We start from the raw sequence: 18,060 nt of genomic DNA on the forward strand, positions 1-18,060 counted from the left end.
TTTTGGGGGATAGTAGACCGGGCAGTGGCATGTGTATTGCAACTCTGTCTCAGGCTCGATGTCACACAGGGGGCATGTCCTGGCCTCTGCTGGTACTCCGTTGTATCTCCCAGTCTCGATCCGCAGCTAGTGTGAAGATGTGCATATCTGGCAATTAGCACATCGTATCCCATGAGACAGGTGAGTGTCCATGTATCTGGGCCTCGTCACAAAACCATCCTCCGTAAGCTGGAGGAGATGCTCTCTGTAGAAAGCCATCTTCGTGCCTAGCTCTTGTACTGGCTGTATCCATGTCCTCTTGGTGTCTAGCTGAGCGAATGAGCCAGGTGATCTCGGACTGTGTAAGAGTCAGAGAGGGCGCATCCGGTCAGTACTGGAAAGGAGGCAGTCTGTCTATGCTGAACCCATGCGCCTGAAACCATGACGTCACCTCCCCATACCAGCATGCTGTATCTCCCTGCATGGCTAATTGTTGAGAGGACTTAAGTGCAAGGCGTGCATATCTGTCTTTGGGAAGTTCCCACATGCAGTGTACGAAGGAGACGGATCTGGTGAGCGCCTCAACCACCAATGGGGACGCACCTAGCTCTGCTCGTATAATAGCACGTGGTACTGAAGCCTTGGCCCTAATGAGCCGCGAGATCATAGAGACTAGAGGCTTCTCCATGTCCCCCCATCCATCACTGCAGCCTGTCCTCCCGTGATGGTCCAGTGAAGGTCCCCAAATCTCAGCTCCATAGAGCAATATAGAAGCCACCAGAGTGTCAAAGAGCCAGAGCTTCGTCCGAGGCTCCTGAAACTGAACCTGTGAAAACATCCTTTCCAATTTACCCAATGCTGCATGGGCTTTGGTCAATCTAGTCTCTACTGCCTTCCTCAATGAAAATGCTGGCCCACTAAAAACCACTCCAAGGTAAGTGTAAGCATCTATATACCCCACCTTCTCCTGGCCGTATGTGAAGGCGGGCGCTGACCTCGTGATCCACTGTGGGGTGGTATTAAATACCATGACCTTGGTTTTACCAAGGTTGACGGACAAACCACTTTCTTGGGCAAACCTATGTAAAGCATCCAGGTGACATTGCATCCCCTCTGGAGAGTCAGAGATCAAAACAATATCATCAACATATAACAATAGTGGAATCCATGTCCTTGCCAGATGTGCACCTCTATCACCATCTCTCTCAATGTAGTCAGAAACCTCATCTACATACATACCAAATAGAGTAGGAGAGAGTGGGCAGCCCTGCTTCACACCAATAGTGGAGTAAACCGGTGTGGATAGACCCTCTGGGGTGCGTACATGCCCCACTATTGACTTGTATAATGCCATGACCCCCCAAATGAGCTATGTGGGTACTCCCATCTGCTATAATCTGCGCATCAATCTAGCTCTGGGCATTGTGTCAAATGCTTTACGGAAATCCACAAAGCTGCAATAGATCCGTCTCCCACGCGATCTGCCCTCGTCAATGATGGCTCTGAGTGTCAAGATATGGTCAAGAGTAGAAAAACCCCTCCTCAAACCTGCCTGCCCGGGTGCGCACATCCCCTCCCTCTCTACCCATCTACTCAGCTGCTGGTCAAGAATAGATGCGTACAACCGTGCCAATGTGTGTCCAATCATGATAGTGCGATAGTTCCCAGGCTCCATAGGGTCTCCCGATTTGAAGATAGGTACAATAGTAGATAGGCTCCAGGTATCAGGCAAGCCCTCACATATGACACGGTTAAACATAACTGCTAGAAGCTCTGCTAGTAAATCTCTGGCATGCATGAAATGCTCAGCCACTAAGCCATCATGATCGGGGGGGAGGGGGGGGAGGGAAGGGGGGGTTGCTCAGGAACTGTGTACAAAGATGATGCATACTGGCCCCAAGTATTTGTAGAAGTGATGGCGGGGGGGGGGGGGGGGGGGGGGGGGGGAGTGCTCATGAAAGAGCCTCCTCGCCACCCGTGAGTCCTGACTCAAGAATAGCTGGCATAGATCCTGCTCTAGGCGAGCCAAAAATGCCCTCTTCTTCCGCCGCACTAGGCGTCAGAAGTCAATCTGTGACGGCCTATGAGTGATGTCCCCCAAAAGCACCTCCCTCTAAAGTCTAGCTCTAGTGTCCCGGCATTCCTCATCATACTTACTAACTGTTCTAGGGCATGCTCCTTGAACGGCGTCTCTGCTCAGGCTGGGTATGTGGGTATGCCTCTGCTGCTGCATCATGTAGTGGCTGTGTCAGTATAGTAGTAAGCTCCTCCAGAGGTCGCCCTGGCTCCTCTGTGCACAGGCATCTGTAGATCCCATCTATGTATACAGAGACCGTCTCCCGTGTGAAGGTGTAGCGAGTAGGGGCTGCTGCCCGTAGCTTGTGTGCTAAACTAAACTGAAAAGAAATGGTCAGCGATACAAGAGCATGATCCACTGCCACACCAACAGGTCTAGGTCCAACCGTGAGGTTCTGGATACTAGAGATGAGGCTCGGTTGTGCCATGACATAGTCCACTGTGCTGGCTCCATGTCTGTGTGGGAAGCCTCCCGAAGCACGAAACCTCTGTAGGCCCTTCAAGATGGCTAGTCCATGTGCGGTGCCCATGTCTATCAGGTGTCGCCCATACTCAGTATATTCCGCATCGTGTGATAGTCTGGACAGACCCGTCTCTACAACATCTAGCTCTCTCAGCATCTCCTCTGAAGTATCATAAAACACTGTGTGGTGATGGGCAATCCCAGCATTAAAGTCCCCTAGAATGATAGTGTCACCATCTCTATAGAACTCCCATATGTAATCATCCAGAATAGAAAAGGGGGACTGTCCTCTGGGTGATGCATAGAACGACGTACTCGGGGGAAAGTAGCAAATAGCAATGTAGAGATATCTGCCTGTCTCTGCTTTCAATCTCACCCACATGTACCTAGCCTGCTCATCCCTACGGGCTATATGTATCAATGGCTGCAAATCCTCTCTAAATAACACTACCACTCCCCCCGAGCCCCGTCCTCTGTGCTCTGAGCGTGTCTCCTCTTTGTAAGCTGTCTCCCATCTGTATCCACTAATGTGAGGCATGGATTGCCCAAGGGCCTAGTGTGTCTCAGAGTAAAAGATGATGTCTCTTCCAGTAAAGCTATCCTCAAAAGCACCCACAGCAAGACGCATGGATCCATTACAGTTCCAAGCCGCCACTTTGAGTGTGGTCCCATAAGTTTCGCACCATCATGTGGAGCGTCGCTCCAGTATTACTACTCTTCCATCTCGGTAAAAAGCAATCTTGCCTTTTCCCCTTGCCGCTCTAATCTCCGGCATTACTTACTGCATTGAGCGATCTGTGAGAGGGTAAGATCATCCCCGAGAAAAATGCCCGTCTCTTTAAGGGTTGGCCTTTTCTTCAAGAAGGACTTCTTCGCTTCCATGGAGGGAAAACGGAGGATGAGTGCCCTTTCTTTTGAGGTTTCCCCACTGCTTCCATTTTTCTTTATGTTGCCTACTCTCCAGGCTCTTGTGAGCGTCGGCTCATGAACCCCCATTAAGGCCATGAGTTCTTTTACCTCTTCGTCCACATTGCCTTTGTCTTTAAGACCGCAAATTCTCACACGTAAAGCGCGTACACGTCTTCTTTGCTCCTCCTCTAGTGTCTAATTAATGATAGTGGGAGTGGACGTGGACGTGGACGTTATCTCCTTGCCTTTTCCTTTCTTGGCCACCTAGATCCATTTCTCGGCTTCATCCGCCTTCTGCTGAGTTTTTGTAAGAACATCCACCCAAGAAGTCGTCATCTCTTTGTGTTGCTCTTCTCCCTCTTTGATGGCCCGTACTTGCTCCTTGATCGTGTTGATTTCTTCGATTACTTAGGGTTGCAATTCGCCCTCTTCCAATGTGTTGCTTGATCGTGCTTCGGTGAGATCTTTCTTGTGAGTACTGGAAAGGAGGCAATCTGTCTATGCTGAATCCATGCGCCTGAAACCATGACGTCATCTCCCCATACCAGCATGCTGTATCTCCCTGCATGGCTAATTGTCGAGAGGACTCAAGTGCAAGGCGTGCATATCTGTCTCTGGGAAGTTCCCATATGCGGTGTATAAAGGAGACGGATGTTGTGAGCGCCTCAACCACCAATGGGGGGGCACCTAGCTCTGCTCGTACAATAGCACGTGGTACTGAAGCCTTGTCCCTAATTAGCCACGAGATCATAGAGACTAGAGGCTTCTCCATGTCCCCCCATCCATCACTGCGGCCTGTCCTCTCGTGATGATCCAGTGAAGGTCCCCAAATCTCAGCTCCATAAAGCAATGCAGAAGCCACCAAAGTGTCAAAGAGCCAGAGCTTCATCCGAGGCTCCTGAAATTGAACCTATGAACACATCCTTTTCAATTTACCCAATGCTGCATGGGCTCTCGTCAATCTAGTCTCTGCTGCCCTCCTCAATGAAAATGTTGGCCCACTAAAAACCACTCCAAGGTAAGTGTAAGCATCTATATACTCCACCTTCTCCTGCCCGTATGTGAATGCTGGCGCTGACCTCCTGTGTGGTGGTATTAAATACCAGGACCTTGGTTTTACAAGGGTTGACGGACAAACCACTTTCTTGGGAAACCTATGCAAAGCATCCAAGTGACGTTGCATCCCCTCCGGGAGTCGGAGATCAACACAATATATCAGCATATAACAATAGTGGAATCCATGTCCCTGCCAGCTGTGCACCTCTATCACCATCTCTCTCAATGTAGTCAGAAACCTCATCCACATACATACTAAATAGAGTAGGAGAGAGCGGGCAGCCCTGCTTCACCCCAATAGTGGAGTAAACCGGTGTGGATAGACACTCTGGGGTGCGTACATGCCCTACTACTGACCTGTATAATGCCATGACCCCCCAAATGAGCTCTGTGGGTACTCCCATTTGCTGTAATCTGCGCATCAATCTAGCTCTGGGCACTATGTCATGCTTTGTGGAAATCCATAAAGCTACAATAGATCCGTCTCCCACACGATCTGCCCTCCTCAATGATGGCTCTGAGTGTCAAGATATGGCCAAGAGTAGAAAAACCCCTCCTCAAACCTGCCTGCCCGGGTGCACGCATCCCCTCCCTCTCTACCCATCTACTCAGCTGCTGCTCAAGAATAGATGCGTACAACCGTGCCAATGTGTGTCCAATCATGATAGTGCGATAATTCCCAGGCTCCATAGGGTCTCCCGACTTGAAGATGGGTACAATAGTAGATAGGCTCCAAGTATCATACAAGCCCTCACACATGGCACGGTTAAACATAACTGCTAGAAGCTCTGCTAGTAAATCTTTGGCATGCGTGAAATGCTCAGCCACTAAGCCATCATGATCATATGCTCTCCCAGTCCTCATCCTGTGAATGGCCTTCCTCACCATCTCAGTGGTGAAAAAAGCACATGTGTGTGGGCATGGATCGGGGGGGTCGGGAAGGGGGGGCTGCTTAGGAACTGTGTACAAAGATATGCATACTGGCCCCAAGCCTCCACAAAAGTGATGGCAGGGGGGGGGGGGGGAGTGCTCATGAAAGAGCCGCCATGCCTCACGTGAGTCCTGACTCAAGAATAGCTGGTATAGAGCTTGCTCTAGGCGTCTGAAGTCTAGCTCTAGTGTCCCGGCATTCCTCATCATACCAACTGTTATGGGGCATGCTCCCCGAACGATGTCTCTGCTCAGGCTGGGTATGTGGGTATGCCTTTGCTGCTGCATCATGTAGTGTCTGTGTCAGTATAGTAGTAAGATCCTCCAGAGGTCGCCCTGGCTCCTCTGCGCACAGGCGTCTGTAGATCCCATCTATGTATACAGAGTCCGTCTCCAGCGTGAAGGTGTAGCGAGTAGGGGCTGCTCCCGTGGCCTGTCTGCTACACTAAACTGAAAAGAGATGGTCAACCACACAAGAGCATGGTCCACTGCCACACCAACAGGTCTGGGTCCAACCGTGAGATCCTGGATACTAGAGATGAGGCTCGGCTGTGCCATGACATAATCCAGTGTGCTGGGTCCATGTCTGTGTGGAAAGCATGTAAAATCCCCCGCAACGGGAAATCTCTGTAGGCCATTCAAGATGGCCAATCCATGTGCAGACCCCATGTCTATCAAGTGTCATCCATACTAAGTGTGTTCTCCATCCTGTGATAGTCTGGAAAGGCCCGTCTCTGCAACATCCAACTCTCTTAGCATCTCCTCTGAAGTAACATAAAATACTGTTTGATGATGGATAGTCCTAGCATTGAAATCCCCTAGAATGATGATGTCAGCATCTCTAGAGAACTCCCATATGTCATTATCCAAAATAGAGAATGGGAAGTATCCTCTAGGTGGTGCATAAACTGACGTACTCGGGGGAAAGTAGCAAATAGCAATGTAAAGATATCTGCCTATCTCTGCTCTCAATCTCACCCACATGTACCTAGCTTGCTCATCCCTGCGGGCTATATGTACCAATGGCTGCAACTCCTCCCTGAATAACAGTGCCACTGCTTCTGAGCCCCGCCCTCTGTGCTCTGATCGTGTCTCCTTTCTACAGGCCATCTCCCATCTATATCCACTAATGTAAGGCATAGATTGCCCAGGGGCCTGACGTGTCTCAGAGTAGAAGACGATGTCTCTTCCCGTAAAACTATCCTCAAAAGCACCCACATTAAGGCGCATAGATCCATTACAATTCCAAGTGGCAACTTCGAGTGTGGTCCCATAGGTCTCGCACTGTCATGTGGAGCGCCGCTCTACAATCACCACCCGGCCATCTCTGTAGAAGGCCGTCTTTCTCTTCTCCCTTGCCGCTTAAATCTCTGGCTTTACCCCGCAAGCTGTGTGAGAGTGAGGTCATCTCCAAGGAATATGCCCATTTTCTTTAGTGTAGGGCGCTTCTTCAAGAAGTCCTTTGCCTCCATGGATGGGAAATGGATGCTTAAAGATCTCCCTTTTGGAGTCTCCCCATTGCCTTGTGTCTTCTTTCCTACCCTCCATGCCTTTGTATGAGTAACCTCACTACCCATCATGCCGAGAAGTTCTTCGACTTCCCCTTCCACATCATCTCGGTCTTCTAGACCGGTTACTCTTATATGCAAGGCTCTAGTTTTCCTTCGCTGCTCTTCTTCTAGAGTCATGTTGATGATTGTAGGAGCGGGAACGGATTTGGTTTCTTTCCCTTTCCCTTTCTTAGCGACTTCTATCCATTTCTCGACCTCATCCGCCTTCTTCTCCGTCTTCGTGATCACATGCATCCATGAAGATGTCTTTACCACCTTCTGTTTCTCCTCCTCTGTGATCATCCGTACCTGCTCCTTGATGACCTTGATCTCCTCTATCACCGAGGGCTGGAGTTCCCCTTCTTCTAGTCCACTGCTTACTCTATCTGCAAGCTCTCGCTTGAGGGTTGTGACCTCTTCTCCAAGTGCTTGTGAATCCGCCTTAAGTGCTTGTAGCTTTGCGTGCAAGTCCTCTTTCTCCTTCTTCCATTGCGCGCCTTCGTTGAGGAACATTTGAAGAAGGTTGGCCTTCTATTTCCACCATCCCTCCGTCTCTTCTTTCCATTCTTTCATCTCCCTTTCCATTTGTGTTATCCGCTTGTTTGTAAGCACAAAGGTTGCCTCTGTATGGGGCTTACATACTGGCGAAACGATCATGGCCTCCACTGGCGATGCGGGTATAGCTTGACGCTCTGGCTCGGCTGAGTCTAGGCGGAGAAATAATAACCACAACCCGAATGTGGGTATATGCACTACCACAGCCCACTGCAGGACACTCAGTCTGCTCTGCCAAATATCCAGAGGCTCAGCCCCATTTTGGTTTATTCACAATACCTGCACCATGTGAATATATTTGTTGTCCTTAAATATGCATACATAATATAGCTGAAAATCTGTCTGCTAAGAGAGAGGCAATTCTGGAAATTCTATGCCTGCTGAAAATGTGATAGGTCTAAAGATCTGTAACCTGATCCTGCTGTTTGGTTTTGGCTGACAATCTGTACGTTCCTGGTGTGTTTTTTTTTTTTTTTGGGTTGTTTCTGTTAATAAAGTGCAATGTGCAGAACTATGTAGTAATGATTCAATGCAGGTGTGTGTGTGATGACAGACTATATGAATATTGTGCAATGAAGGTGTTTTCTGTTGCTGCTGTGTGTAAAGACTATGGTTGGGTGTGATGGGGGTGAAATGTGCAGGTGACGGGAGCAATGGGCAGCAGCAAGAATGGTGCAGGTGAGTATGAAGGGCAGGGGCAACAGATTGTGCTGGTCCAGGTGATGGGCAGTGCGCTGGTGCATGTGACGGGTTGCTGTAGGTTGACGCTAGGGTGGCCTGCTACAGGTTGACGCAAGGGGGGGGGGGGGGGGTTGACGTGACGTGATGGCCTGCAGGTTGAGAGAGAGAGAGAGAGAGAGAGATGAAATGAAATGAAATATAATATTAACGTCTTTAAAAGGCCAAAATGACCTATGAGACCAAACGGTTGCATGTGGTGAATCTAATACCAGGTCTGGGTTCAAAAAGTACAAAGAACTGAAAAGAAAATAGTGGGTAGGGGTGGGGTGAAAGCTGATACAAAGGAAATACAAAGGGTGAAGCTCTCTGACAGTGGAGGCATCATATACATATACATCAGTATCCAAAAGGCTATAGAGATTCAATGTCCTCCAAGGTGGGCACTCTGTCAGGACGGCTCCTATGTCGCACCAATATGGTATGGATCCTCTGTCGCAATCTGCGTTGATGTCGAGAGGGCCCCCTCATCCGTGGGCGACGGGACCGCCTCAACTCTATTTCCCGATCAAGCAGTATGCCTCTGGTGTTGTTATGTTGTGGGGACTGCTCGAACTCCTCTGTCTGTGACTAAAAGAAATCTGTAATCTTCTGCTGTCGCTGGATCTCTCTCATTGTGCCCCTCTTGAAGAGGTCCTCTCTGTGTTTGCGAATCTCCAGTAAGTATAATCCGAGGCATCTCTGATCCTGGTATCTCATGACTCTAGAAAGTGGCCCAAAACCCGCTTTGAATAGACAGTGAAAGCGGCCTCGTATCTCATAGTATACTAGGCAGCGACATATGTAATGTAGCTCTATCTCTGGCTCTATCAGACACACCTAACAAATTTTGGACTCAGCGGGTACTCCTCTAAATCTGCCTGTCTCAATCTCTAGCTGATGTGAGGATGTGCGTATCTGACCAATAGCACATCGTATCCTGTGGGATAGATGAGTATCCATGTATCCTGGTCTGATCACAAAACCATCCTCCGTGAGTTGGAGAAGATGCTCTCTATAGAAAGTCATCTTCATACCTAGCTCATGTGTAGGTTGTATCCATGTCTCTTCGTATCCAACTAAATCAAGTCCTGTCTGATGAGCCTGGTAATCTCTGCCCTAGTGAGGGAGATGGAGGGTGCATCCAAAGAGTACTGAAATGGGGAAAGCCGATCCATACTAAAGCCATGTAACTGAAACCAAGATGCCATCTCTGCATACCAACATGATCTATCTCCCTGCAATGCCCGCTGTCGCGAAGGCTCTAGTGCTAATCGAGCATATCTGTCTCTAGGGAGAGCCCAAGTGCTATGCATAAATGAAACTGATCTAGTGAGTGCCTCCACTACCAATGGAGGAGCAGCGAGCTCCGCCCTAACAATGTCATGTGGTACTGAGGCCTTGGCCCTAATCATCCGAGAAATCATAGACACCAAGGGCTTCTCCATACATCTCCATCCATCAGTACTGCCAGCTCCGCTATGATGATCAATTGAGGGGCCCCATATCTCCACTCCGTACAGCATGGCCGAAGTGACCAGAGTGTCAAAGAGCCAAAGCTTTGTCCGAGGTTCTTGGAATTGAACCTGCTCAAGTCTCCCCAATGCTGCATAGGCTCTGGTCAATCGCGTATCTGTTGCACGCCTCAGGGAAAATACTGGACCACTGAAAACCGCCTCAAGATAAGTGTATGTATCTGCATACTCTACAGTCTCTTGACCATATGTAAAAGTGGGGGCAAACCTCCTTACCCACTGCGCCGTGGTGTTAAACACCATTACCTTGATACCTTGGTCTTACCAAGGTTCACAGACAATCTACTGTCCCGTGCAAATAGATGCAATGCATCCAAATAACGCTGCATCCCCTCTGGAGAATCTGAGATCAGCACAATATCATTAGCATATAATAGCAACGGAATCCATGTCCCTGCTAGCTGAGCACCTCTATCACCCTCTGTCTATACATAATCTGAAAACTCATCTACATATATCCCAAAGAGAGTCGGAGATAGGGGACAACCCTGCTTCACCCCAATGGTGGAGTGAACCATGTCGGACATGCCCTGAGTAGTGCGTACCTGTCCTACCATTATCCTGTATTCAGCTAAGATCCCCCAGATCAGCTCTGTGGGCACCCCCATGTCTTGCAATCTGCGTATGAGTCTAGCTCGTGGCACTGTATCATAGAGAAATGAAATGATATATTAACGTCTTCAAAAGGCCAAAATGACCTATGAGACCAAGCCGTTACAACATAGTGAATCTGATACCATGTTCGGAATCAAAAAGAACTAAAACAAAATACAATGTGTAGTACAATGAAAGAAGGAGGGAAGATATGGTGGAGATCCATTCTCACCTGCACTCTGGACGTCGAGAGAGTATGGCTCGAATCCTCTACTGTACTCTCCGTCGATGTTGTGTAACTCCTCTCCTCAATCGCGGGCATCTAGATCTCCCTAGCTCCAATGCTTGGTCTATGAGAATGCCAGTAGTGGTAGTATGAGTGCGGGCAGAGCTCTACAATGGTGTCTGCTCCTCGAGCTGCTCCTCTGGGGGTCCAATATCTAGTGTAAAGAAATCTGTAATTTGTCTCTACGACCGTCTCTCTCCAGCTCTCCTCAGTAAAGTGTCTCTGTGCCTGTGTAACTGAAGTAGATACAGTCCAAGACATCTCTGATCCTCATAGCTCATGACCCTAGATAGAGGCCCAAAACCCTCTCTGAACAGACAATGAAAACGGCCTCGTATCTCATAGTACATTGTGCAATGACATATGTAATGTAACTCTGTCTCTGGCTCTAGATGACATAAGCGGCATATCCTGCTATCTGCTGGTATCCCTCTGAATCTGTCAATCTCAATCTAGAGCTGATGTGAGGATGTGCGTATCTGTCCAATGGCACAACGTAAGCCATGAGAAAGATGTGTGTCCATATAGCTAGGTCGAATCACAAACCCATCCCCTGTGAGGTGGAGAAGATGCTCTCTATAGAAAGTCATCTTCGTGGCCAACTCCTGTACCGGCTCTATCCATGTCCTCCTCGTGTCCAGCTGGATCAGATCCTGACGAACGACTCTAGTATCTCCACCCGTGTCAGAGTCATCAAGGGTGCCTGTAGAGAGTACTGAAAAGGAGGCAGCCTGTCCATGGTGAAGCCATGTGTCTAAAACCATGATGTCATCTGTGCACACCAGCATGATGTATCCCCCTGCAGAGCTAGCTGTCTGGAGGACTCTAAGGCCAGCCTGGCATATCTGTATTTGGTAGTATCCCATAGGCTGTGTACATAGGAGACTGATTTGGTAAGCGCCTCAATCTCCATAGGGGGGCAGCTAACTCTGCTCAAATGATATCATGTGGTACGGACGCCTTGGCTCTAATCAACCGAGAGATCATAGATACCAAGGGCCTTCTCCATACGTCTCCAACCATCCTGGCCTACAGAAGGTCCCCAAACCTGCACCCATATAGCATAGTAGATGCAACCAGAGTATCAAAGAGCCATAGCTTTGTCCTAGGTTCCTGAAACTGAACTTGCGAACACATCCTCTCTAGTCCTCCCAAAGCCGCATAAGCTCTAGTCAATCTAGTCTCTGCTCCTCTTCTCAAAGAAAATCTCAGCCCGGTGAAGATTGCCCCCAAGTAAGTGTACGCATCTGTATACTCCACAATCTCCTGACCATGTGTGAAAGTAGGTGTTGATTTCCTGATCCACTGTGGTGTGGTGCTAAACACCATAACCTTGGTTTTACCAAGGTTTACACACAATCCACTATCCTCTGAAAAACTGTGTAGTGCATCCAAATGTCACTGCATACCCTCTGGTGAGTCAGATATCAACACAATATCATCAGCATATAACAACAATGGGATCCACATCCCTACCAACTGGCCACCTCTGTCACCCTCTCTGTCAATGTAATTAGACACCTCATCAACATACATACCAAATAGAGTAGGAGACAATGGGCAGCCCTGTTTCACCCCAATAGAAGAGTGAACTAATTCAGATACCGCTTCCGGAGTGCGTACATGTCCCATCACTGATCTGTACAAAGCCATAATCCCCCAGATCAACTCTATGGGCACCCCCATCTCCTGTAGTCTACGCATCAATCGAGCTCTCGGTACCATGTCAAATGATTTGCGAAAATTTACAAAGCAACAATAAATCCATCTCCCATGTGACCTGCCCTCCTCAATGATGGCTCTGAGTGTCAAAATATGATCAAGAGTGGAGAAACCCCTCCTGAAACCGGCCTGACCCTTTGCTCGCACCCCCTCATCCTCTGCCCAAATACTCAAGCGCTGCTCAAGAATGGATGCATACAACCATGTCAATGTGTGTCCAACCATAATAGTGCAGTAGTTCCCAGGCTCTATAGAGTCCCCTGCCTTGAAGATAGGCACAATAGTAGACAACCTCCAAGTCTCAAGTAACCCCTCACACATGGCATGATTGAACAACACTGCAAGAACCTCCATCAGCATATCCCTAGCATGTATAAAGTGCTCTGCTACTAGACCGTCATGATCATATGCCCTCCCGGTCCTCATCCTGTGAATGGCCCTCTGTACCATCCCAGTGATAAAGAAGGTGCTCGTAGCTGGACATGGCTCTGTAGGGTCTGGAAGGGGTTCTTGTCCAAGAACCGTCTATAACGATGTCGCATACTGGCCCCACATATCAGGTGAAGTAATTACTTGGGGAGGGGAGTGCTCATGAAAGAGTCACCATGCCTCTCCTCAATCGCTACTCAAGAACATCTTATATAATTCTCGTTCCATCTGAGCCAGGTAAGCTCGCTTCTTCCATCACACAAGGCGACGGGAATCAATCCGAGACTGTCTGTAAGTGATGAATCCTAAAAGAAGATCCCTCTGAAGCTGGGCTCTCATCTCTCTGCAGTCCTCATCATACCAACTATTCTGGGGCATGCTCCCAAAATGTGGTCTCCTGCCCGGCTGGGTGTGTGGGTATGCCACTAATGTAGAACCATGCAGTGTCTCAGTTAGTAAAGTGGTGCACTCCTCCACTGAGAGGCCTGTACCAGCTGTGCCAGCTGTGCCTTTCTATAGACGGTCCCAGATCTCCTCTGTATAAACAGAATAAGTCTCTGGTGTAATGTATAACGAGTGTGTGACCTGCCTCCTCATGTCTGGGTTATACTATACTGGAATGAAACAGATAGTGTCAAGAGAGCATGATCTATTGCTATGCCCACTGGCCTTGCTCCCACTGTGAAATCCTGAATGCAAGGGATAAAGCTCGGTTGTGTCATAACATAGTCCACTGTACTGGCCCCATGTCTGTGTGGAAAACATGTGAAACCGACTGCTCTAGGAAATCGCTGTAAGCCGTTAAGTATGGCTAACACATGTGTAGTCGTCATCTCTGTGAGGTATCTCCCATACTCCATCTTCTCTCTGTCATGTGAGCGTTTGTCAGGCCCCAACTCCCCCACATCCATCTCTTTAAGCATCTTATCTGAAGTGTCATAGAAAATTGTCTGAGAGTTGCCTGTTCGGGCATTGAAGTCCCCTAGGAGGATGATATCACCATCCCTAGAAAACTCCCATATATCATCGTCTAGTATAGAGAAAGGCGATTGCCCTTTGGATGCAGCATATACTGACGTGCTGGAAGGGAAGTAACATATGGCAATGTATAGAAATCGGCCTGTGTCAGCTCTCAACCTCACCCACATGTATCTAGCATGCTCATCTCTCTGTACATATGTAGTAGTGGCTGTAGCTCCTCTCTAAATAGCACTTCTACTCCTCCTGAATCTCTACCCCCATGCTCAGATCTCGTGACAATCATGTGTGCTGTCTCCCATCTATATCCCCCCACATGTGGCATCACCTGTCCAGGCGCTTGGTGAGTCTCCGAGAAGAATACAATGTCCCTATCTCTAAAATTGTCCTCAAAGGCCCCAACATCCAACCTCATAGACCCATTACAATTCCAAGTAGCCATCTTCAGTGTGGTCCCATAGGTCTCGCACTGTCATGTAGGGTGTCTCTCCATAATGACCACTCGTCCTCTCTGTAAAAAGCTGTCTTCCCTTTTTCTCTTGCGGCCCTAATCTCTGGCATGACTTCCTACATGTAGGTAAGCTGAGAGGGTGAGATCGTCACCAAGGAAGATGCCAGTCTTTTTGAGAGTGGGCCTCCTTCTCAAAAAGTCCTTCTCCTCAATAGAGGGGAAGAGTAATATGAGAGCTCTTCCTCTCGATGTTTCCCCCGTGCCTCCACTTTTCTTACCAACTCTCCATGCTCTTGTGTGTGTCGCTTTTTGCATCCCCATTAGTACCATGAGCTCTTGTACTTCCTCATCAATTTTCTCTCGATCGTTGAGGCCGGTAACCCTCACATGAAAAGCCTTCATACGTCTTCGTTGTTCCTCCTCAAGTGTCATGTTGATGATGGTGGGAGTGGGGATTGATACCTCCTTGCCTTTGCCCTTCTTTGCGACCGAAATCCACTTCTCAGCTCCTCCATTTTCTTATCGGTTTTGGTTATCATATCTGTCCATGAAGACGTTTTTGCTTCCTGTTGTTTCTCCTCTTCCTTAATGGCTTGCATTTGCTCTTTGATTACCTTAAGTTCTTCTATCACTGAGGGTTGGATTTCTCCCTCTTCTAGTCCACCATTGGCTCTTGCCTCGGCTAGGTCTCTCTCGAGGGCTGAAATCTCATTCTTGAGGTCTTCAATTTCGGCCCGATGCTCCATTTTCTCCACAGTTCGAAGCTCTGCCTCACTGATTTTCCACTGAAGAAAGACCGCCTTCTCCATCTTCCACTCTTCCATCTCTGTCTTGTACGCCTTCATCTCCTTTTCCATGTTTGCTAACCTCTTGCTGGTGGCCATAAAAGTTGATTTCTTCATTGCTGGTGATGCCATTGCATGCAAACCACTCAAGGGGGAGGGGCTAGAGCTCTCGGGAAGTGCTGGGTTTGCGCTCATGACCTCCATCACAAGACGGCCACACTAAACACACAGCTGAACTTTCCACACTTATGCATACATTTTCTCCCGCATCAAGCATACATTTCGCATACAAATTACCCCGCCCTACAGTTTCTGTGAATTTTTGAATTTTCTCCTCTGAATTTTGAATTTCTGAATTTTCTGATTCCTCACTACTGAAACTCGGGAACAATGAGGAGAAACTGTCATGTCGAGTAGTTGATGATGCCCTTCCCGCACCTGCTGCACAGCGCTGGCCTTGCTCCCACCAACTGCTGCCCTGCCTTCGCCTCTCGCGTGAGCTTGCAGCTTCAGTTTACTGTCGCGCCCCTATTGCTGCCTCCCAAGCCCTCTCACATGCACCTGCATTTTCTGCTTTGCTGCCGTGTGCACCTGCCTCCCCAAAATGAGAGAGAGAGAGAGAGAGAGAGAGAGAGAGAGAGAGAGAGAGAGAGAGATGGAAATAGCACAAGAAATACAGCATGTTACTTGTGAGAATGATCGCCCGTCCTTGCTTGGCCTTCCTCACCACATTCCACAAAAGATTTCTAGAAGCTGGGTCAAGTCCTGCGCTTGGTTCATCCATGTAAACCACCTGCAATATGTGTGAAAAGTCTATTAATCCACAAGCTGAATACACTAAACACAATCTACAATTTAGTAAAGGGACTCAAGAACTGACTGAAACAAGCAATGAGGAAAGTAAAATAGACATATCACAAAATTTAGTCTTAATTGTGAGCGAAGCTAGAAGTTAGCTGTGTGGTTTCACAAGAAACATCCCTAGATAAATCCAGGAAAAGCCCAAATTGGCCTTTATCAGAAGAAATAAGTTCTAATCCCTTTACAAGAGCAATATAGCCTTCAGCTGAATCATGCAAATACACACTATCCTTACACCATCAAATACGTACTCTCATTTTTTTTTAAAGAACGAGACTGTATAAAGAGTTCATGTGGATGACTAAAGGTTTATTTTTATAGAGCAGTACAAATCTCAGGTAGTATGTACTAAAACAACCCACATCAAGGTGGCACACAAGAGGAATGCAGGTCAAACCATCAATGGGGAGATAGTGTTATGTAATCGACCCTGACCAAGGTTTAAAATGTATACATACGAGACCAACCTTCCATGAACCTGTGTCGTCTCTCCTCCGCTTCCCTCGAAGAGTCAGTTGAAGTATCTCATTGACTACAAAGTCTATGTAGATAGAAAGGTGTGTGTGTGTGTGTGTGTGTGTGTGTGTGTGTGTGAGAGAGAGAGAGAGAGAGAGAGAGAGAGAGAGAGTGAAACCGGCCTGTTAACTTCAAAAAGGGCGGTAGACTTAAGACTTAATCCTTATTTGCTTTCACCCATTTAATTTGTCGCCCACTTTACCTGTACTTTCAAGACACAACAAAGGGGAGAGGGATACAGGCTGGTAGATTGCACCTGTATGAGTAGACCGACACCAGATTGGCCCCTAACTTAGGCGCCCCTTTCGGTATTTCTTTATTGTTTAAAAGAGGGAATAAACGCTCTGGTTCCCTACAAGCTGCCCCGCACAAGCTTGGCTGAATTTCAACTGTTCCGGCCCGATTTCGGCAGCATAACTATACTACGACCCTTCACAGTCAATATTCCCACGCATTGAATGACTTTCCCGACGCATACGGGCACTTTGCAAAACCTGGCGAGAATCTGCAGCATGCTGAATTCTCTGTTTTCAGCCCCGAAAATGCGCCAGATCACCTGTACAGCAGTCCCCTCGCGTCCCCGAACCTCTTGGGGGTATTAGGGACCATTTAGGGCTAAAACCCTAAACCTGCAAAAATACACAGTAGGCTGTAATTTACTGTTTCGGGCTCTGTCGTCTTGTTTGAGAGAGAGAGGTGTGAGTGTTTCTGTACAGCTAGCCTGTGTGTGTCTGTCTGTGTCTATAGCAATCATATTTCAAAAACCTTCCAAAAAAAGAGTGTGTGTGTGTGTGTGAGCTTCACATGGATTCAACTGATCAGTGTATATATAAGTGTCGGAAAGCCATGGAAACTTCGAATATGGATGCTTTGAGTCTTATCAAAGAATGTTTGCATGAGGACTTCGAAGATGCACGTCAAGCCTGGGAAGGATCCGCTCTTGTCATGGAAGTGCGCATCCCTATACAAGAGCTTATAGATCCTGTTGCTCAATATGCTTAACGCGGTGATTTTTTTTTCCCTGGGTAAAATGCCTATGGCTCAAGATGTAGGTCAATGGGTTGATTTCCTACTCAAACGGCAAGCAGTTCGAGGGGTTTACTTTGGCGCGCAAGGATTCTAAGAAGTCTTGTTGGCCGACATGGATGCTCGGGATGCTCTGCTTGAACTGTCTCCTCTCTTTTTCAATACGCAGATGACTCATGTGCTGCCTTGGGCTCTTACCAAAGACTATCAGAGTCTCATTCGTCACAAGTGTCCCATTTGGGTTGAGGTGGTCGCCTGTCCTCGCCCTTGGAGTCATTTTCTTCCGTTGTTGGCTGCTCAGTTAGGCAAAGTCATTTGCCCTCCTAAGCTGGACGCAAACACAAACCATTTTTGTATTCTGTGGGACACGGATATCCCCACACCAACAGGTATTTCGATCGATTCTGGGGATGTAGTGGTTGGAAAGCGTCCATTTAAGCTTAAATGGGGCAAGTTTGCAAATTCTTGCTTCCACTGTGGCAAATTTGGTCATATGCAGTCAAAATGTCCGGAACCAAATCTGCAACCACCTTCTTCATCCGTCCCTGCTCCTCAACCTTGCTCGCCTCCGAAATATTCTACTGAGATTCAAACCAAAGGAGTTTCAACCTCCTCCCCGACAGCTGGGGCGATTAAAGGCAA

At 48.0% G+C, this 18,060-nt stretch overlaps 1 protein-coding gene across 9 annotated transcripts in view; it reads right to left on the reverse strand.

Annotated features, from left to right (window-relative positions):
* The window catches only part of LOC147454114 (ABC transporter A family member 7-like), a 177,554-nt gene that overhangs the window by 17,429 nt on the left and 142,065 nt on the right, over window positions 1-18,060 (reverse strand). For 8 of the 9 annotated variants that reach the window (XM_086516108.1, XM_086516112.1, XM_086516107.1 and 5 more), the window contains one exon: window positions 15,703-15,808. In XM_086516108.1, the coding sequence (XP_086372234.1) occupies window positions 15,703-15,808 (106 nt within the window). Of the gene's footprint in view, window positions 1-15,692; window positions 15,809-18,060 lie in introns of all 9 variants that reach the window. The other variant, XR_015188592.1, reaches the window with a different exon arrangement.

Source organism: Adiantum capillus-veneris, chromosome 7 (genome assembly GCF_014529385.1).
Source record: "Adiantum capillus-veneris isolate H3 chromosome 7, ASM1452938v2, whole genome shotgun sequence".
In the NCBI taxonomy this organism is placed as follows: domain Eukaryota; kingdom Viridiplantae; phylum Streptophyta; class Polypodiopsida; order Polypodiales; family Pteridaceae; genus Adiantum; species Adiantum capillus-veneris.